Source organism: Pseudophryne corroboree, chromosome 10 (genome assembly GCF_028390025.1).
Source record: "Pseudophryne corroboree isolate aPseCor3 chromosome 10, aPseCor3.hap2, whole genome shotgun sequence".
In the NCBI taxonomy this organism is placed as follows: domain Eukaryota; kingdom Metazoa; phylum Chordata; class Amphibia; order Anura; family Myobatrachidae; genus Pseudophryne; species Pseudophryne corroboree.
The window spans coordinates 259,567,869-259,591,165 of NC_086453.1; the positions used below are offsets into that span (position 1 = coordinate 259,567,869).

At 44.7% G+C, this 23,297-nt stretch overlaps 1 protein-coding gene across 1 annotated transcript in view; it reads right to left on the minus strand.

Moving 5' to 3' along the window:
• Positions 1 to 7,927: 7,927 nt before the first annotated feature.
• The window catches only part of LOC134966467 (nicotinamide N-methyltransferase-like), a 34,272-nt gene continuing 18,902 nt past the window's right edge, over positions 7,928 to 23,297 (minus strand). Inside the window, exon 3 of the mRNA XM_063943229.1 lies at positions 7,928 to 9,489. Coding sequence (XP_063799299.1) covers positions 9,054 to 9,489 — 436 coding nt within the window. The 3' untranslated portion in view covers positions 7,928 to 9,053. The remainder of the gene's footprint in view (positions 9,490 to 23,297) is intronic.

The window sequence follows — 23,297 nt, forward strand, 5'->3', positions numbered from 1 at the left end:
AATAGCCACTGGCTTAATGCGTTTCTGACCTATATTCTATTGCTCCTTCTTCAGAAGCATTTTGGGTAATGTACAAGTTCAGGTATTTATACTAAAATGTACTCTGTCAATTAAGAAATGTTCCTCCCGTTTCCTATTTTCCTGGGCACCAAAACTTTAAAACCTGTCCGTTACTTCCTTATGTTCCACCGCATCAGGCGGAAGCGGAAGTCACGTGTTGCGTTCCAATACACTCCATAGGACGGAAGTCCCAGTGATCGCGATATACGGGCTTCACAGCGGACTTGTTTTATCACCATGGACACCTCAAAAATTAGAATTAAAAACAAAGGATTACATTAAAGAAGATATGCAACAAATACATAAAAGTATATCTTAAAGGAATAAGACCATAAGGTGTGTAGGACAACAAGGAAAACCTCTTCAAGTAACCCTTCAAAGAGGAAAGAATTCTCAATAAATGGGAAAGTTTAACCTATGAGAGACTTCATCACCTGCTGTTCAAAGAACGCTATATATGCAATACAATGTACATGTGATCTGGTCTATATAGAAAAAACTACCAGGAGTCTTAAGACTCGACTAGCTGAGCATGTCTACAATGTTAAAAAGGGTTTAGATCCCCACACCTTTTCGTCTCACTTTAAAGAGAAACACGACTCAAAGGAATGCCACATTAGGTCCTTTTGGGGCATCCAGTAAATAAAATCTACTTGGAGATCGAGGAATCTGGAAGCCAGGCTCTCTAAGGCTGAGATGAGATGGATTTTTCAGTTACAAAATGCTGGTGCCCTGAGGTCTTAATTGGGGACTTTGAGTTGAATCACTTCCTGTGATTTGGTCCTTTTTGCGTACTCTTTTTTTTTTTTTGCACACCCCTCTTATGGTCTTATTCCTTTAATATATACTTTTATGTCTTATTATTATTATTATTATTATTATTATTATTATCCTTTATTTATATGGCGCCACAAGGGTTCCGCAGCGCCCAATTACAGAGTACATGAATAATCAAACAGGAAAACAGCAACTTACAGTTGATGACAGTATAGGACAAGTACAAGGTAAATAAACATAGTTACATCAGCAGATGACACTGGAATAAGTATCAGGTGGCAGAAGACTGCTGGAGTTGATGCAGTTGAAGATTATTAAAGTAAGAAAGGATAAGCACATGAGGGAAGAGGGCCCTGCTCATGAGAGCTTACATTCTAAAGGGGAGGGGTAGACAGACAGGTGTGACACAGATGGGGCACATGGAGAGTGTAGAACAGAGGGTTAGGATGAGATTTGGCTGGGTTTGGTGAAGAAGTGGATCTTGAGAGCCCGTTTGAAGTTTTGTAGAGAGGTGGAGAGTCTGAGGGGGAGAGGTAGGGAATTCCAGAGAAGTGGTGCAGCACGTGAAAAATCTTGGAAGTAGGAGTGGGAGGAGGTGATCCGTAGGCAGGAAAGTCGTCGTGCATTAGCAGAGCGAAGAGGACGTGTGGGAATGTAAAGGGAGATAAGATCAGAGATGTAGATGGGAGAGGAGTGGGTGAGGGCTTTGTAAGCGAGTGTGAGAAGCTTGAAATGGATTCTGAAAGGGAAGGGGAGCCAGTGAAGGTCTAGTAAGAGTAGTAGGTCAAGAGTAGTATTTGTTGCATATCTTAATGTAATCCTTTGTTTTTAATTCTAATTTTTGAGGTCCCCCATTCCCCTTGATGCTGGTTAATGCCTGTCTTAATAGTCTGGAGATGACTGCTGGTGTCCGTATCCATAGTGATAAAACAAGTCCGCTGTGAAGCCCGTATATCGCGATCACTGGAACTTCCGCCCTATAGAGTGTATTGGAACGCAACACGTGACTTCCACTTCCGCCTGATGCGGTGGAACGCAAGGAAATAGGAGACGGGTTTTAAAGTTTGGCATCCAGGAACACAGGAAACGGGAGGAGCATTTCTTAATTGACTGAGTACATTTTAGTATAAATACCTGGACTTGTACATTACCCACCATGCTTCTGAAGAAGGACCACTAGAATATAGGTCCAAAATATGTTAAGCAGGTGGCTATTTGTGACTCTGAAGGACAACTGGGACTCTTTTGCCAACTTTGGATGATCAGGAATGACCAGCAGGAGCATGGATTGACGGATGTCCACTCTGGTTCAGTGAGAACCAGAAATCCCCCATATTTTTTTATTGTTTTTATGTGAGTGTAACGAGAAATTAAAGTGTTTTATTGGTCCAACTGTGTTGCACTAAATATTTCTCTTTCAGAGGTTTCTATAAAAAGAAATACAGAAAAGGATTCCTGTGAATAAAATTTATGATATGCGATTTTCCCTACACTTAAATGTGAGTGGAATGAATGAATAAAATGAAGATCTGATTTTTCAAAAGTGTTGCACTAAAATCCTTTCTGAGGTAAAAGTTCATTTGGATTGGAGCTGTGTTCACTGAAGCAATGATAAACCAGGATTTTCTGTGGTTTATGCTGTTATTGGACTCTCAGCATTGTGTATCAAGGTTAACCTATTTATACATGTTCCCTTTCTTGCGCCACGGATTTACTCTTTTTTCTATTTATCTGTGACCTCTAGGTTTGGTGTACCTTAGAGTAAAACCAGGCTGCACTTAAAGGGTTAATTGCATTCTATAGGGTTTTTATTCTTCATTTCATATAAGATTAATATTGACAAGTTAGAGATTATGCCATTGTCTGGCGACTTGTCATTTTTATCTAACACAGCTACCTTTCATTCTATCAGAATAGTTTGGTCTTATTTTAAATATTTAGGGATACACATTCCAGTTACCTTGACTTCTTTGTATAAAGTGAATTTTTCCCCTCTAATCCTGGCCATTTCCAAATTACTTGAAGCTTGGCATTTACTACCCTTATCTCTTCTTCATAGGTTAGCTGTAATTAAATCTATTTTATTTCCTAAACTCTCCTACACCATGCAAATGCTTCCAATAATGATGTCTACTGCTGATATAAAATTACTTGATTCTTTGATTAACAAATTCCTTTGGAGGGGCGGCAAATCTAGGGTGGCTAGGGCATAGTTATGTGCACATTGTAAACTGGGAGGACTAAGTTTCCCGGACCTCAATATGTATTCTCATGCCTTTTTCTTTCATTACATAACAGATTGGTTGTATGAAAGAGATAACTTTGTACTCTATGATTTGGATTGTGTACTGTTAGCCCCCTACTCTCCGAATGCTTTACATCACACCCCTAAGACTAAACTACCTCCCTGTTACTTGTTGAATCCTTTATTCTCTGACACATATCAGACATGGCAAATGATCAAAGAAAGGTTTCACAGACATTCTGGTTACTGTAAACATATCTCTCTTTGGGGTAATCCGATGTTTCCACCTGGTATGACTGACACCATATTTCTCAGACTGCGACACAGAGGTATACGCTCCACAGAAGATGTTTTTGACCCAGGAGGACGGATGTATAGTTTTTTGGAGGCGAGGGAGAAATATACCCTCCCATCCTCTAAGACATTGCATACTTCCAGCTTCAGCACTATATTAATTCCTTACCCAAGCCTCATATTTCTGATTCTTCGCAAGACCCACTATCAAAACTCATTGATATACTTAAAGTAATTCCATATTAAACGAAGTACTTGTATGAGGATCTCATCTGCTCCACCCCAAATAAGATATGGTTTAGCTTAGAATGATCTTGGCAACAAGATCTTTCCCTTACTGATTTTCATATGCAGATCTTACTGCATTATGATTCCACTTTGAAACATTTGAGCTCTTCCTATCTTTAGGAAACTCATTTCAAAATGGTCCACAGGGCCTATACCTCATAAGCTGTATACAATAAGCTTCACCCTGACTCAAATGCTACTTGTATGAAATGTAAAGGTTCAATCAGTACTTATATACATCAGTTTTGGGAGTGTGGTGTGATTAAAAAATTCTGGAATAAGGTTTTAGTATTTATCAATGATACTTAAATTATGTCTATCATTGCTACCCCTCCATTTCCTATGTGCAAATCTCACAGACTGGCTCACTGCGGGTTTGGCTAAAAATGTAGTGCCTATATTGATAAATATAGTAACTATTGCTAACAAAATCATTTTGAACCACTTGAATGCTAGGTCAATCCCTTGAGAAAAAAGAAGAGCGAAGAATGTCTCTTTGTTGGCGCACATAAATATTTTCTTTTAAAATGTAACTTTTAATAAATCCATTTAGGATTGTTCAAAAAAAACGAAATTAGACAATACAATACAGGTTGAGTATCCCATATCCAAATATTCCGAAATACGGAATATTCCGAAAATACGGACTTTTTTGAGTGAGAGTGAGATAGTGAAATCTTTGTTTTCTCTGGCTCAATGTACACAAACTTTTTTTAATACACAAAGTTATTAAAAATATTGTATTAAATGACCTTCAGGCTGTGTGTATAAGGTGTATATAAAACATAAATGAATTGTGTGAATGTAGACACACTTTGTTTGATGCACAAAGTTATTAAAAATATTGGCTAAAATTACCTTCAGGCTGTGTGTATAAGGTGTATATGTAACATAAATGCATTCTGTGCTTAGACTTAGGTCCCATCGCCATGATATCTCATTATGGTATGCAATTATTCCAAAATACGGAAAAATCCGATATCCAAAATACCTCTGGTCCCAAGCATTTTGGATAAGGGATACTCAACCTGTACAACAAATACTCCATTAATTACATACAGTGAGTGAAATAATTGAATAAAGTGAATTTTAAAACCAAGGCTCGCTACCTGTGTCATTTGTTATTCAATTTTATTGATATAATGAGGATCACTAAGGCTCTAAGTGCTCTAAGATAATTGCACTGATAAGAATATAGTCAGTCAATGAGTTCAGTATCTGGACATGTGTCCAATAAATTCTAGAGAGTAACTATATTAGAATGGGTGTAATGTAATATTTAATAGGAGTATAATATTATTTAATTCCCAGCTCTGAGTTCCTGGCCACACTCCCAAACACTGACACTCGCTCACGATGCTGCCTTGCCAAGCCCAGCCTGCTTTGCTTCTTTCACGGGTGATATGGGCACAGAAAAACAGAGCTCACTGCTGAGCAAGGTCCATAATCTCCGGGGACTGTATATATATCGACTTTGTTAAAATATGAAGTATGGAACTACTTTTGATACATTACTATTTCAGAATTATTTATTCAGTGAAACATTGATGTAAGAAAGATGGTTCCGTACTTCATATTCAGAGTGCCGCTCTTGCATTATATATATAACTGTGCTTAAACTAGAAATGAGCAGGTTTGGTTCCCTGGAAACCAAACTCCCCTGAACATCACGTCCCAAGCCAGGATCCGAGTCCGACTCGGGACTTCCCGCCAGACTCGGAAACCAGAACGAAGCAAAACGTCATCATCCCGCTGTTGAATTCTCGCAGGTTTTGGATCCCATATAAACAGTCGCGTGCCACCGCCATTTTCACTTCGGACTTGGAGAGTGAGGGAGACAGACCTCTCTCTCTCTCTCTGTGGGTGGTGGCGTTGTGTGGAGTTATGCCCATTACACATTAAGTCCTACAGTAAGGCTTCTAATTACTTTTAAATTACCTGCTCGTTGCCAGGGGTTTCATGCTCTTGGTTCCATGCATGGTGTCAGGCATTTTCATGCTCAGGGTGTCATGCTCGTTGCCAGGAGTTTCATGTGCTGGGTTTCAAGCTTGTTGCCAGGTGGTAATAATCGTAGCCAGGGGTTTCATGCACTGGGGGTCATGCTCGTTGCTAGGCGGTAATGCATGTTCCCATGGATTTCATGAGCTGGGTGTTGTGCTTGTAACTAGGGGGTAATGCTTGTTGCTAGGGCTGTGCTCCCAGTGCCACATATGCCCCCAGTGCCAGATATTCCCCCACAGTGCCAGGTACACATATGCCCCCAGTGCCAAATATGTCCCTTCCCCCCAGTGTCAGGTACACATATACCCCCAGTGCCAAATATGTTCCCCCAGTACCAAACATGTCCTGCCAGTGCCAAATATGCCCTCTCCAAGTGCCAAAAATGCCCATCCATAGTGCCAAATATGCCCCTCCCCCCAGTGCTAAATATGCTCCCCCAGTGCCATCAGCACACCACCTAAATATGCTCCCACAGTGCCAGGTAAACCCCCCTGTGCTAAATATTCTCCCCCAGTGCTAAATATGCTCCCCCAGTGCCAGGTACACCCCCCCCCCCTCGAGAAAGAGCACTTCATTTAACAGACACGCCGCTGCTGCCGGAGGCCCAGGAGGGACACACAGGAGAGGCGCGCTGTGTGCCCTCCGTGTCCCTCCTTTTCAGCAGAAATCAATGGCGACTAGGGCGCCCCGCAGCCCTGCGCGCCCCCAAGCGCTCGACGGGGCTGCGGGCCCCTAGTTACACCACTGCCCTACATCCCACCCTCTGAGAATCCTGACAGTCGGCATGCTGACTAGGAAGGACTATTCCCACTCGTGGGTGTCCACGACAACCATAAAGTGGGAATAGAACCTGCGATAACCACAGGTCGACACCGAGCCAGCAGCGTGCAGCGGGGGGGGGGGGTCACGCATACCAAACTCTGCAGCAGGTGCAACTGCCTCCATTTTGTAAAATGAATTCTCTGAATTCATCTCTCTTAACTACACCACTCAACAGGCTTTCATCCGCACAGTACCAGCAATCCCAGTACAAATAGACTGCCTTCAGGGCGGAGACGGAACGTTGCAGGGGCGGAGGTGGCCAAACGGGGGGGTGTCGGGGGCGTGATCACTGCGGCTGCGTGACATCACACACAGCCACCGCGATTAAGAACGTGGTGGCAGGACTGCTGCGGGTGCAGGAGTCATCATCTGTTTCTGCTAACAAGCAGAAATTGTGATATGATCGCAATTTTTGCTTGTTGAAGTGGGGAGAGGCGGCAGTCAGCATGCTGGGTGGCCTTGCCCAGCGATAGGTGGCCCACCAGCATGCTAGGAAAAGGATAGCAGATTCTGCTAATTTGCAGAATTTGCTATCCCTACTAAATTAGTCCCTTTGTTTATACGGAGTTGTAGTGCAAATTTAGATGCATGGAAGCAAAAATGTAAGGAGCGCTCCTGGACGGTGACTGGGAAATAAAGGGGGGGGGGGTGGCTAAATAGATGAACGGAGAAGTTGTGTCTCATGGGAGTGTCGCAAGTGTGTTGCTGAAAGCAGATGTATACAGAGACACAAAGTCACAGCCACTCACATAGGCGACCATACTCAGATGGACAATCTACACCTGCCATGGGGCCGATGCAAGTTTCCATCATGCGACCAATGGTACATCTAAAGTAGCTCCAAACTGCAATGCAGCATCTGCAGATAATGCAGGTAGACGCCTCAGTCCTTGCGCATTTACATGCACAGATCTTCACCATGGAAGGGCTTTATAGCGCATTAGCATAAAGTCGCAGACGCGAATGCAGCAAAAGATGCAGACAGAATCAGGTAAGTCATTCTGGAAGCACAAGCTTTCGACACTAATTGAATATACCCCTTAGTTTTGCTATGTTGACACATGATGGAAACTACTGTGCATACAAATCTGAAATTTTGAAGGAACCAAACTAGTTTTTTGAATATACAAACTAAAAAATATGGTATTAGAGTTAGTGCTTCATAGAAAAGTGACGAACATTGGGATCCTTTTTATGGTACTCTACTCTATGCAATATTGGAAACTTCCTTTGCTATCATTTTTACATCTTTGAATGACTTCTGAACAGAGGAAGAAATTAATTAAATGATTTCAAAATTAACTACAATGAGCATTTGCAAACTTGTCCAGAGTATTGAATCTACAATGCATTTTGTATCAATGGTAACTTTGTGTCTTTATTGAGAACTCCATTTCCTTTACTTCATAGAAAAGAAGAACTGCTAACATTGATGTTAGAACGTAGCCAGCTTTAATGTTCCAAAAGAGACTCTATACAAGAGAGACAGAAAAAAAGAAAATCCTTGCAATGAAACAGTTACAGGCTGAGGAGTGGCCAGAAATGTATTAACTACTCGCTGTCAACATGTGCCAAACGTTTATTCAAATGATAAATGTAATAATTGTTTTGCATCGGTTTATGAACATGACGCACTACCTTCATCACTGCAAAGTGTCAGTCACAGACAGTATATCAGCAAGTATTTTATATCGTAGAGAAACTCTGGAGAAATCATCAGTCACACTGCAGCTAGGGAGAAATGTAATAGCCTGAGAGATACAGGCACTTGTGAGGGTTGGTATTGCATCACCATACCGACACCAGGATCCCGGCATTGAGAATACTGGTGCTGGGGGGGGGGGGGGGCGAGCACAACAAAGCCCTTGCGGGCTCGCTGCATTCGCTATGCTGCTGTCTTGGTGTGCGCTTGCTGCAGGTTCAATTGCAGCAGGTTAACGAAATGGTCAGTGATCAGGATGCCATCCTGATCACCGACCATTTTGTTACAAAACAAGTGCCCGGACCATACCGGACGTTCAGACTCAACACATGGTGGATATAACAGGCCTACCAGGGACTCTTTCCGCAAGCAAAGCTCCGCATATTGGTGAGGATTGAGACTATGATATCAAGCTCCTAATTGAAGAAATTTATTTTGGGATTTTCTCCGTCCAGCGGTATAAGAAGCGGTAACAACTTCCCATTGGGACTGTGCAATCAGTCCCTAAGCCTTTTAAGTCTGCATATACTGTTGTCCAGTTATTACTAAAAAGGAACGGACACTTCCATTTTACTTTCAATAATTTTGTTGGTGATCATACTGATTTTTAATGGTTATTTATCAGAGTTATAATAAATGTTTTAATCTGTTTTCACACAATCCATCTCATTCTGGTATTAATTGTATTTAGCGCTGCTATTTTCTTTATATTGGTTTGTTAAATAAAAAAAATCAGGCAGACGCCAGAATCTCATAGAAACATAGAATTTTGACAGCAGATAAGAACCACTTGGCCCACCTAGTCTGCCCTCCAATGACTGCATCTCGTAGACTTTTGCATATCCCCCTTATTGTTTATTAAGCTTACAGGTTAAGTGGTTTACGGGCATGGACACAGTACAAACTGTCGTAATCGGTTATGTCCATCCTTGACTTATCATTACGTGGTACAACCTTTAATTCCTCAATTTCAAAACCAGCCTTTTTAAATGCTCTCTCAAGGTCCTCCCTAGTTAAGGACAGACTAGAAAACTTTTTCTGACCAACAAAGTAGAATGTGCAGTTAAGAACACTCAGTATAATCAGATGACCTCCTGGCTTAAGGAGGTCATAAAAACTTTTCAGGGTGTTGCAGAAGGCTTCCGGGTCTTTACATGGTGCTTCTAAGCAGAGACAGGAAAGCAGGCAATCCGCTTCTGGCATCACCTCAGGATCATATGGGTTCTTCTTCAGTGCATCACATTGCAGAACCTTTGTCACTTTTCTCCGCAGCTTAGCTTCTTTTTCCTGCCAGTTATCACTGTAAAGAAAGTTATGATTAGAGATGTTTCTTTCTTCAATCTTATTCTTACTTATAGCAGCACATAGGGCCTAATTCAGACCTGATCGCTGTTGTGCGAAATCGCAAAACAGGTGATTATCGAATGACTGCGCATGTGTCCAAATCATAATGTGCAGACGCGAGGCCAAACTGCAAAAAAAATTTGCGTCTTTTTTGATCGCTAGGCGTACGCAGATTGATTGACAGGAAGTGGGCGTTTGTGGGTGGTAATTGCCAGTTTTCTGGGAGTGTCAGGAAAAATGCTGGAGTTCCCAAGTGTTTTCAGGGCGTGTGTGTGACGTCAGCTCTGGCCCGATCAGCCTGTTTCTATCGCACTGTAGGAGTAAGTCCTGGGCTACACACAAACTGCAAAGACTGGAAAACTCAGTGAGTTGCGAACGGATTTGCAGCTAACTGGCATTAGCAAAGCTTTCGCACACTCATACTTGTACTGAGTGGATTTTCACTGTGGCTAGGCGGCGACAATCCGAAGGCAAACCTCTGCAAATTCGCAGAGTTGTGATCAGGTCTGAATTAGGCCTTATGCACAGCAGGGACGTGCGGTGAGCTAAATGGCTCAGGAGCAACAGGCTATCACTAGAGCCAGATTTACAAGCAATATATGAGCTAAAGGGTACATCTGGGCATTATACACAGGTGCAGCAGTATAAACTCCTGGAAATTTGGTTAGTCTTAATCAGAGATGAGCGCAAAAGTTAGGCATAGACTTTTTACTCTAAATTTTTCGCTATAAAAATGATTAGAATAATGCAAATAACATATTTCAAACATATTCTTTGTAGTTTTCATATACAGTACTTAATACATCCAAAACTCTGGCACAAACGTTCGTATGCACCAAATGGAAAGCTGCTCAATCAGATTGTAATGTCACTCAGGTGCTAAAAGGGAGGGGTAATTCTGTGTAGGAAAAAAACTATGTGTTCCCTAATGCACACCGAGTGCACCGAATTTTTCACTCGGTGTGCATTAGGGAACACAGTTTTTTTTCCTACACAAACGTTCGTATGACAGGAAATGCTCTGCCTCACCTGCCTTACCCCACCGCAAGTCACAGATGTACAGATGTGTACTAGTTCATCCTACATGAAATTGTTTGCTACATGCATATGTATCACGGCAGCGAATTCCCATACCCTTCTGTAACTAGTCACAGCGTGCATATGCACCATGTACAGCCACGGGTACACTATTTGCATCATCTAGCCTGCAGGTTCTTATTCTTTTTCAGTGCAGGATCCAGATAAAATCTGAAGACAGCTTTAGTAGTCAAAGTCCAGTTTTTAACATGTAGCTATACTAATGTCACGCTCGGCGTAAGTGGGGGTTCCGACAACCGAGTTTTGGCTGAAGGGACAGCTACCTATGAGGAGAGTAAACAAGGTGGTTGAATGTAATTCCTCCTCATCGGGTGGAAGCCAAACTAAGTGTTAACATAGGCCGGAGGGCGTAAGGAAAAGGAGGACTTTGTAGGAAGATAACTGTAGTTTTAATGAATAATCAAACTGTACACGAATATTGGAGAAATAGAAGAAACTGGGAGAATTAGAGTCTATGGTTAAATTACTTGAAGAGTGAAGCTGAAGAAATCCGGTAAAGAGGAACTGAAGACTGTGTTTTATGAATAAGGATGAGGCTGAAGAACTTGGACTTTGAATAAATGAAGACTGTGGTTTGTGATTGAAAGACTGTTATGACTACTAAGCTTCTGTGTGTGCACATGCAGGAAGAGCCTGAAATGAGGTCAGCTGAAGCCAGGTGAAAATTAAACAAGGTTTATTGCAGTGAAAGAACCAGTAAGATATCAGCATACAGAGAATGGATCCTTGATAAACATGGAACAGAATGCAATATTCCCAGATAATAGTAATGGCTTGATATTTAACAGGGAGTATGATTATGCTTGAATTTAGATACAGTCCAGATTAATTGCAGAGGTGAAAATGAACATGAAGAAATCCAGGTTAAAACAAAGCAGAGGGAAAATAACATACCAAAATGAAGTAACCAGGCTGGGGTGGAAACAGACTGCAAATAATAATTCAGGAATGCAGATATTGCTCCAGCAGGGCAAGAAGTTTCATAACAAGGCATAGGTGAAACCAGGCTCCAGGAAATGTCTGAGAGACGCAGGTATGGCAGAAGCAGGACAGGATAACTGGAGAGAGCCTAGTCACAATCCACATGGAACCATAAATGTTCTGCACATGAGTGCTGGTGAGCTGGAGCTAAATAGCAGCACAAGGTGTTGGCCACAGCTGCTCACAATCAGGTAATCAACCTGCAGGGACAGAGTGTGCAACTGCCATTCAGACCTAAGGCAGCAAGTGAGACACCTAGAGGCAGGAATGATACATAATGCAAGGCAACACAAACACACAGACATTCCTAACATTATCCCCCCCTTAAACAGGCGGATTCCAGATGCTTAAAAGTTCACCTTCTCTTCTTTTTTCCTCTCCTCTTTTTGGGTTGCCTAGACCTATCTGAAGGTGTCACAAAGACACTACTTGGCAGTACAGGTCCATCAATAACAAGTCTAGGATCCTCCAGAAGCTCGCTCTCAGAATCAGAGCCACAACCCAACGGCAGTACTGACCCCTTATTTTCTTGGATCGTATCAAGAGCGGATGGTAAATTTGTAGAAGCCAAACTTGCCGAGCAATCTGCGTGAACACCTAAAGATATGTGCCCACATCTCAAAAACTGAGGGTGCTGCCCAAACTGCAAAGGCAGGTTCTCAGACGGGCACACTTTAACAGATTCATCCAGGAGAGCGAGGACAGTTGGTGGACTGAATCTTTCGGACACTGCCTTGAGGAAAGCGGGCAAATCTTGTAAAACTGGATCTTCCGCATTTACAAGACCACTTATCCACTTCAAGGTCCCCCCTCTGAACCTCATACATATGTTAGCAATGATATCAATAGGGGAAAAGTCATCAAAATTCAGATAATACTTGAAGAGAGCTAAATACTGAGAGATATCTCCATCAAAGTAAGGCAGTTCCTCAACGACTCGGCTTTCCAAATTAGATGTTACATCAGGGAGCATAGACAACAGTGGCCTCTCATACAAGATGGACTCTTCTTGCACCTTAGACAGGGAAATCTCAGATGGCCCCGGCTGGGCAGACACCTCAGATGGCCCCAGCTGGGCAGGCACCTCTATCTGGAGCTGGACAGGCAAAGCCCCCTCCTGGGGCTGGACAGGCAGAGCCCCCTCATGGGGCTGGACAGGCAGATCCCCCTCCTGGGGCTGTACAGGCAGAGCCCCCTCCTGGGGCTGGACAGGCAGAGCCCCCTCCTGGGGCTGGACAGGCCTTGGCACGACTTTTGGCATGGCAGACACCTCTGGCAAGCCAGACACCTCTCGGACCTCTGGCAAGGCAGACACCTCTCGGACCTCTGGCAAGGCAGTCACCTCTCGGACCTCTGGCAAGGCAGACACCTCTCGGACCTCTGGCAAGGCAGACACCTCACGGACCTCTGGCAAGGCAGACACCTCACGGACCTCTGGCAAGGCAGACACCTCACGGACCTCTGGCAAGGCAGACACCTCACGGACCTCTGGCAAGGCAGACTTGGATGACTGAGTGACCCTGAAAGACAAAATAACATTTGGACTGACCATTGACACGGCAGTCCTTATTCGCCCGATAGACGGAAAAACAGCATCCTCATGCCATGAGGCAAGGGCAGCAGAGACCTCATGCCGTGAGGCAAGGGCAGCAGAGACCTCATGCCGTGAGGCAAGGTCAGTAGAGTCCTCATGCCCAAAGGCAAGGGCAGCAGGGATGGACACCCCTCCTGGGGTCACTGGGCTAGACACCCCTCCTGGGGTCGCTGGGCCGGACACCCCTCCTTTTGAAATTTGAGTGCCACAATGGCATAACTGAGCAGAATTAGGCGTTTTGGCAGACTGAAGAAAGACCTTTTTTGTGTTTGCGAGCAGGACATAATTGAATAAAATGTCCAGACCTGCCGCAATAAAAACAAAGTTTTTTATCCCTTCTGTGTCTTTTCTCTTCCTCAGAGAGGCTGGGTCGTGGAAAACTTCAGAACTTGCCTTTGCTTGGAATTGGAAAACAGCGGCCAGAATTGAGAGCACCAGACTCGTATTTTTCCCTTTTCCCCTGCGTCTCCTTAAAGGGATCTGGTAATCGTATTGAAAATTCAGGCAGAGCAGACAGTATCTCGGAAGACAGGGTTTGTATATTCTCCAGTTTCTCTCGGAAATCCGCTAGCAAAGTAGAATCTACGAACGGCATCAACTGAAGAGGCAGGAAACTTTTTTGAAGTGAAGCCTTTTTATAAAATTTAGCTATTACCTCCAACTCCTGCACATGTTTATTTGGCAGATCATTCTGTTATGGCTACTAAGCTTCTGTGTGTGCACATGCAGGAAGAACCTGAAATGAGGTCAGCTGAAGCCAGGTGAAAATTAAACAAGGTTTATTGCAGTGAAAGAACCAGTAAGATATCAGCATACAGAGAATGGATCCTTGATAAACATGGAACAGAATCCAATATTCTCAGATAATAGTAATGGCTTGATATTTAACAGGGAGTATGATTATGCTTGAGTTTAGATACAGTCCAGATTAATTGCAGAGGAGAAAATGAACATGAAGAAATCCAGGTTAAAACAAAGCAGAGGGAAAATAACATACCAAAATGAAGTAACCAGGCTGGGGTGGAAACAGACTGCAAATAATAATTCAGGAATGCAGATATTGCTCCAGCAGGGCAAGAAGTTTCATAACAAGGCATAGGTGAAACCAGGCTCCAGGAAATGTCTCAGAGATGCAGGTATGGCAGAAGCAGGACAGGATAACTGGAGAGAGCCTAGTCACAAATCACATGGAACCACAATTATCTGCACATGAATGCTGGTGAGCTGGAGCTAAATAGCAGCACAAGGTGTTGGCCACAGCTGCTCACAATCAGGTAATCTACCTGCAGGGACAGAGTGTGCAACTGCCAATCAGACCTAAGGCAGCAAGTGAGACCCCTAGAGGCAGGAATGATACATAATGCAAGGCAACACAAACACACAGACATTCCTAACAAAGACGAGGCTAAAGAACTTGGACTTTGACTAAATGAAGACTGTGGTTTGTGATTGAAAGATGAGGCTGAAGAACTTGGACATTGAATAAATGAGGACTGCTGCGGAAACCGCCGTTAGCACCTGGAGATCCTCTAAGACCTGGAACCCCGTGAGTGCTTCCACGAGTGGCAATGGCTTTAGACAGCAGGACTGCAGCAGCATTTAGGTAACCGATGGATGAGAGCAACCAGGACCAGAGAACCAGAAGTAACCTGGGAGCACAGAGCTGGAGAACCTTTCACAAGGAGGTAACTTGAAGCACTGGCACTCTCCCTCGGAGCCAGCCCCCTTTTGTAAGGGGAGAACATGCAGGATTGGCTGAACACAGATTGGGAACTTCATTGGTAATACTCTGGTCTCCAACATGTCTGCCCCCAGCACAGGAGACATACTTAGCTGTTAGCACACAGCTTTAGCCAGCTTCTCTCTCTGACACACTATACTGTGTCACCACCAGAGGACCTTATCGCAGCGATCCCCGCCGCATCGCCCGGCTCTCCAGACCCTCGGACCCCGTCCGGGAGGACCCGTCGCCAGCAGCTCCCTGCTGCCGCAGCCGTGCCAACCAACAGGACGGTAACCCGCGGGAGCACCCGCCGGAGGTAAGGCTCCGGAGCCTGACAACTAATTACTCACTATCGTTTATAAGTTAGGTATATTGGGCGGGATGTACCAAAGGCAGAAATGCGGCTATAAAAACAAACTTAAATGCCATATTTAGAGTTTTGCAAGCATTTCCATATGTACCATGCTAGTACCCGGTGGTTAACGCCATCTTTAGATGGCATTACCCAATAAAAGCCTATGGGCTTCTTATCACATTTTCCTGAGAGGGATCCAATCAGATCCCTCCCAGCATGCTCTGTTGCGTGCGTGTTATCAAGCGTATGTGCTGAAGGACTCCCGGGTCATAAACCTGGAAGCCCTGAAACTGTAGTTACTGTATTATCAGGAGAGCTGTCCTTTGCAAGTCTAATCACATTTCTAGGTACATACTGGTGTTATTAATGCTGGTATGTACCTGACAAGTGGCAGGATGCTTTGCATCACGGATGCCCAGTCTATCTAGCAGTTGCACATTACAGAGCTGCAGGGAGGCCCTATCCTCCCTTAGCTTTCACTGGCTGCCTGCTAAACACAGCCACAGCCTCCCTTCTCCCCTAGCCAGTGCTCTCTGTGCCAGTAGCTGGTGACCACCTCACTCATGGTCCCTACATTTGCCCTCTTGCTGTTTATACAGGATAAAAAATATAACCAAAAGTGCGCAATACATGTCACGATAGGCAGCCGTTACACAATAACAAGGGAACACCACATCTCTAAATGGATACTGAACAAGAAAAAGTTTGTTGTGTACACAGGCGCCTTACGTGACAAAGATGACAAATGGCATAAGTGTTTATAAATAAAAACACAATTTATTCCAGAAATTACATAAAAACATGAATGACATAAAGACATGAAATATATTGCACTGATCCCAAAATAGTTCTCACCCTCTCTTAAATTTGCAGTGGGCAGATAGCTTTTAAGGCAAAAAAAGCAATCAAGTCCCGGTGGAATTCAGATGGCACCACCGCAAAAGGCTTTTTTTTCTTTTTGAGGCAGAGTAGGGAGTCCAGCAGTACACTCACAAGAGGATATCCATATCGTCCAAACGATACCCTTGCTGTTTATAGCCGTGTGAAGAATTCAAAGTGTGAGAATAACAAGTGTGCTTATAATGTAATAGCTGAGATAGACTTACACTGGACTTATACTGAAACGGAAACTGAAGGGGAAACATCTTACAGCTACAACATATGAACTGTATCACAACTTCAAATGTCCAGTATGTTCCTTCCTAACACCCTGCAATCCTCCCTCTGTCTGTGATCACTATACAATCATATTGAGTTTAAGAGCATTTGTAATATTATGATTTGCTCAATTGCAAATACCTTTGTTCAGTGAGAAATAGTTAATGAAGATATACTGGGTTATAATGCATAATCAAACACAATGTATTTTATCACCTTTTATTAGCTAAACATTTGCCTCACTGGTAACCTGTGTTAGTTAACCATAGTTTATATACTTGCTAATCCAGTCTAAATTGCCACCGTCATATCCACTAATTTCTAACACAATCTACTTTATAATAAATGTTTGCATTGATCAAACTTTTGCTTGAAACTATATAACTGCCGTTGAAAACTTACATTACCTGCATTTCTGCAATTCTTCTGCTCTGTCTCTCATCCAGCCACAACTCCAGTTTTCAATTTTCCACCTAATTTTACCTCATTCACACTAAGGGGGGTCATTCAGACCTGATCGCACACTAGTATATGGAGTGTTTGAAAAAATGCAGGTGTGTCCAAGCATTTGCAGGGCGGGTGTCTGACGTCAATTCCAGGCAGTGGCGTCACCGGTTGTGGTGACACCCGGTACGCGCTCGCGGCAAAAAAGGTGCGTGGCCGACAACAAAGGGGCGTGGCCTCACTGGGGCATTACTCCGGGGGCGTGCCCAACATCTCTGGAGATGTAGGGCTGTACTGAGTTGCCCCCGGAGACAGTCTACCAGCACTGTCGGCTCCTCTTCTATGACAGGAGCCGGGTGCTGTAGCAGACTTTCACACAGCAGCGCTCGGCTCCTGTCACTGCGGAGGAGCCCACAGTGTGGTGTCACCCCTTAGTAGGCGTCACACCCAGGTGCGGGCTGCACCCCCCGCACCCTGCTTGTGACGCCACTGATTCCAGGCCCAGACAGGCTGATGTGATCACAGTGGCTGAGTAAGTTCTGGGCAATTCAGAAACTGCACAAAACTTTTTTGTGCCGCTCGGCTGCACATGCGATTGCACACTTGCAAAGCAAAAATACACTTACCTATGGGTGGTGACTATCTGCTCGCAGCAGTGCAAAAAAACCCTAGCCAGCGATCAGGTCTGAATTAGGCCCGAAGTCCAGGCTGACAACAACTCTCCCCAACACTCATCCTATATCATAAAAGCCAAGGCTGCTCCTCTCAAAAGTTATGTGCGCTGGCGGCCACTGGAGGCCGCCACAGGGACCATATGATTCCCACAGCTCAAACTGAAAGTAAAACTGCAGGTAGATGTTATAGCCTCCTAACCTGCTGTTGGTTATATTAATAATACTGAGCTGACTGTTTTACACTTGCTGCATACAGAGAAAGGGGTCTGGGGAGAGAGTGGGGGTAGGAACACATAGGGACCTGGGGTTGGAGATTGGGGTAGGGGCAGATAGGGACTGGGGAGAGAGGGGGGTAGGGGAAGATAGGGCATGGGATGAGAGACGTGGGGGAGGGGTTGAGTTAGATAGTGACTGGGGAGACACACTCCCAATGTACAGTGCATCCCCACCATATACTGTTCCTATATACACTGCTTCCAAAACCTCTTCCATATTCTGCACCCCCACCATTTACTGTCCCTATATACACACTGCACCCCAATAGCCTTCCATATAATGCCCCTATATACAGGGCACCCCATCCTCCATATAGTGCCCCCACCAACTACTGCACACTCTGCACCCCCTCCTCCATATACTATGCTGCAACCCCAGTTACTTGCCATCCTAGGACCTAGCAGCAGAGGGAGAAGGTGAATCAGTCTAGCAGGAAGAGGTGGGATCCTGTGTTGGGTGAGCAATGCGGTGACTAGGAGGAGGAGGGGTCAGTGCTGGGGCTGTAGATGATGTGGGAGAGGAGGAGGCAGATAACCGGCTCAGCTGCTTTATATATATACTGTGCATTGAGAGAAAGATGGGGTCCTGTGCTCGCCCCTCCCACACCCTGCACAGGCATGCCAAGACCCCTCCAGCCAGCTGCTTGTGACTACTGGTGTCTTTTACCCCCCCCAGACCCGTTGGGAGCTCTGCGGGCACTGAGGAGCTTACACGTGCCAGTACTGGTGTATATGGTGCAGCATCATTATAGCCTGCCCATTACAGATATACAGCATCTATAGTTATAAAAGCATAACACTACACACACCAGTGACGTGCGGTGAGGTGAGGTAGGTTAGGCAGAGCCTTTCCTGTCATACTAACGTATAGGTCAGAGTTTTGAATATATAAGTATATGAAAATTACAAAAAATATATTAGAAATATCTTCTTTATATTATTGTAATCATTTTTGTAGTCAATAATCTGGAGTAAAAAGTCAATGACAGCCTATCTTTTCTGCACATCTCTGATCAAAATTCACCAAATTTCCAGCAGTATACAGTGTACTGCTGTACCTGTGTATAATGCCCACATGCACCCTTGGGCTCATATTTTGCGTATAAATATGGCTCTGGTACTAGCCAGTGCCTCCTGAGCGATTTACTTCACCGCACGTCCCTGACACACACACTACACACACACATGCGCGCGCGCGCGCGCACACACACACACACACACACACACACACACACACACACACCATGGCAGAGCTCCGGCTCCCAGCAGCAGGACTTCCAGAAACCCAGCAGCTCCTGTGTGAGTAGTGACCACCCTCCTAATAAAATCTGCCCCTGGTGTCCATCATTAAGATGGGCTTTTAACTACATAATCCTTTATTCTTCACCCTGGCACCACCTCTATCCTTCTTTCCTAGTCTCCTACATCACCTCTCTCCACTCCTGTCTTTCATTCTCCTCTCTGTTTTCCTTCGCCTCTTCTCCAGTCACCCCACTGTCATTCACTTCTACCCCACCATGGGCCCTCTATCTCAACACTTAGCCCTTATCCCCGCCTCCTCTCCTTGTCCCCTCACCTTCATCAGTATCACACTGTACCCCCTCTCTGCCAGACTCCTGCAGTTTACCTTCCTAGCTCAGGAGCCAGCACCTTCACCACACCCTCTGGTAATATTAATAATACTGCCTTCCAAAACAATCTCACCTCAATGCTACAGGTACCCTAATAATCTCATTCGCATATCTCGCACAAACTCATAACCCCTATCGTGTCCCTTCTGGGATGCCAGATTTGTTTGTAACAAACTGGTCCCCACACATGACCTTTCCATCTCCAACTCCTGCAACTCCTAACCATTACAGAAACCTGGATTACCCCTCTGACACCACTACTCTTGTTGTTCTCTCTGCTGGGAATACTACAGTTTGACCCCCCCTTCCCCCGACCTGGGAGTTGCCATGGTGGTGGGGTTGGGGTCCTTTTACCCTCTAGCTACTCTTACCCCAGAAGCATCCCTTACATTCCATACATTTGAGGTCCATGCTGTACGTCTCTTCCAGCTTGTTCATCTTTGAGTAGTTGTCATTCACCATCCCCTTAGCATTTCCTCCAAATTCCTTGACAATTTTGGTTCCTGGCTTCCCCTCTTCTGGCATTTTGTCACAACTGAGGGCTGGTGTTGGTAGCGGGAAGCCTCAGTTGTAGGGGCTGATGGGTACCTGAACTTAGGAGGTGATATGGGACTCCTAGACATGCGCAGGGGCTGCAGTACCAATGCCCGAAGGCGTGACCACGACAACTGCAAGTAACTTTAAGGTTTTTATTAAATAATAAAAGTCATAGAAGGGGCAACAAAACAATAACCATCAAAGAAAGTCTCTGAGTTCCTACTGGTTTGAGACCAGTAATAGGGGTTGGCTTAAGTGCTTTATGATGCTAGACATCGTAGGCAAAGCATTAAGTAATGCTAGGGATCGCAGAGATAGCACTTGATAATAGTAGTGAATTCTTGAAGACAGTGAGAGCAAAGTACCGCTGGAGAGGAGCTGCTGGAGGCCAAGGTATACACTCTGCCAACGCAGGGTGCAATAACAGTAGCGTTAGGCTGCACCAGAGTGTAATCACAGGAAAGTCCAGCTACCACACAGAGTGCAATCACAGGAGAGTCAGGCTGCATTGCAGAATATAATCACAGGAAAGTCAGGCTGCACTGCAAAATATAATCACAGGGGAGTCAAGCTGTACCACAGAGTGTAACCACTGGAGGATCGGGCTGCACTGCAGAATGTGAACACAGGAGAGTCTCTAATGAAGCTGAAGACTGGATTCACTGGAAGACAATTGAAGCACTGACAATTTCCTGGGTGCTGGCACAGGATATTTATACCTGCTGAGAAGCAGGCATTGGTTGACAATTATCCCAGGCTTCAGCAGCACAGCAGATTGGTGGAAGAGTAACATGTGATTACATCCAACATGGCTGCGCCCATGACAGAGTTTGAAGGGGAAAAGAACCATGTGCCAAACAGTAATGGCGGCGGAGATAGCAGCAGTAGAAGACTCCACATTCTCCCACTCATGCACAGCGGCACACAGAGGACACGACACTCAGCTTCCATGTGGCAGGATCACGGGCGCGGCGGTGACGGCCGCAGTGGGGCTGAGAGCACCAAACTAAAGCTGAGTGTAAACACTGAGAAGGCCGCTGAGCCAGCACTGCAGGTAACACCAGATAGAATGTAAAACAAAACATAGTTACGACCCGGCCCTGGCACGCTGAGCCAATCTCAGGAGACACCTAACTGTTAGAAAATGGTGTCCAGTTACCCGGATCGTGACAGCACCCCCCCCTCCTTCCCTTTAGAAGTTGCCTCAGGACACGTTCCGAGGAAATCTGGCATGGAAATTCCGGACCAATCCTCAGGACATAGCCCTTCCAATCATTCAGATATTGAAGATGACCATATCTGAGGCGTGAATCCAGGATCTTGGTGACCTCATACTCAACACAACGTTGAGTCTGGACTTTGGGAGCAGAGGGAAGCGCTGAATGAAAGCGAATCACTGGTTTCAAAAGGGAAATATGGAATGTCTTATGAACTTTCAGAAATGGAGGTAGCTGAAGCTTGTAAGCCACTGGATTGATGACTTGTTCAATCAGGCAAGGTCTGATATAGCGGAGGGCAAACTTCGTGCTAGGAACCCTCAATCTTAGATTCTTTGTAGACAGCCAAACACGATCACCAACTTTAAGGGCAGGAATTGCCCTACGCTTGTTATCCGAAAAATCTCTTGTACCTGGAGGATGCATTCAAAAGAGCTGCTCGAATGTTCTTCCAGTTATTTGAAAACTGCCGAAGCATGATTTCAGCTGCAGGCACCGATGTTGTTGGAAGAGGTTGGATCTCTGGAACTTTTGCGTGAAACCCATAGTTGGTGAAGAATGGCGTGGAGGAAGATGAAGAATGATACTGATTGTTCTGGCAAAATTCAGCCCACGGGAGGAGTTTAACCCAATCATCCTGGGAAGAGGATACATAGATACGGAGGAAGGCCTCCAAGTCCTGATTCATCCTCTCAGTTTGCCCATTGGTTTGAGGGTGATAGGCTGTAGAGAATTTCAACTTGACTTGGAGAGCCTGGCAAAGACTTTGCCAAAACTTGGCCACAAACTGAACACCTCTATCGGAAATTATCTCCTCAGGAAGACCGTGTAATCTATACATCTCTTGAATGAAGACTTGTGCCAACTTGGAAGCTGATGGAAGACCGGTGAGAGGAATGAAATGAGCCATCTTGGTGATCCGGTCAACTACCACCCAGATGGTGCTGAATTTATTACACATAGGGAGATCAGTGATGAAATCCATAGATAAATGAGTCCACGGATGATGAGGAACAGATAACGGGACCAGTTTCCCAACGGGTGACTGGCGAGGCACTTTGTGTTGAGGACATTTTGGGCATGATGCAACAAACCCAGTAATGTCCTTCAGGGTCGGCCACCGGTATGATCTGGAAACAAATTCTAAGGTCTTCTGAATGCCTGCGTGTCCGGTGAAGAGAGAGGAATGTGCCCAATGCAGGAGTTTCCTTCTGAGAGCTGGCTTTACGAAACTTTTCCCTGATGGGGTCATAGAGTACATCCTCACTGTGGAGAACGCCACTGGATCAATAATATAATGCTTGTCAGTAGACTCAGACTTATTTTCTTGCTCCCAAGAGTGGGAAAGGGCATCAGCCTTATGATTCTGTGACCCAGGAAAAACTGTAGTTTGAAGTCAAATCTAGAGAAAAAGAGTGCCCACCTGGCTTGACGAGGGTTAAGACATTGATCGTTTTTTAAATACTAAAGATTCTTGTGATCCGTCAGAATGGTGATGGTATGAGAAGCTCCTTCTAACAAGTATCTCCACTCTTCCAGCGCAAGTTTGATAGCCAAAAATTTCTTGATCACCAATGGCATAGTTACGCTCGGCCGGAGAGAACTTCCAAGAGAAAAAATCACAGGGATGTAGATGACCATCATTGGCTCTTTGAGACAGGGTTACACCCACTCCGACAGAAGAGGCATCCACCTCCAGGGTAAAGGGTGAGCTAGTATCTGGCTGTTTTAATACTGGAGCAGAGATAAACCTCTGTTTTAACTGATGGAAGGCTTGAACGGCTTCTTCTGACCACTTGGAAGGGTTAGCACCTTTCTTTGTTAGCGCAGTAATTGGTGCTGCAATAGTGGAGAAGTCTCTAATAAATTTCCTGTAAAAGTTGGCAAAACCTAAAAATCTCTGGATGCCTTTGAGCGTTACAGGAATCGGCCAATCTTGAATAGCTTGAAGTTTCTCGGTATCCACCTCCAGATCAGAACCGGACACAATATACCCTAGAAATGGGATGGATTTGACTTCAAAGACGCATTTTTCCAGTTTGCAATACAGGTGATTAGTATGGAGACGGGACAAAAC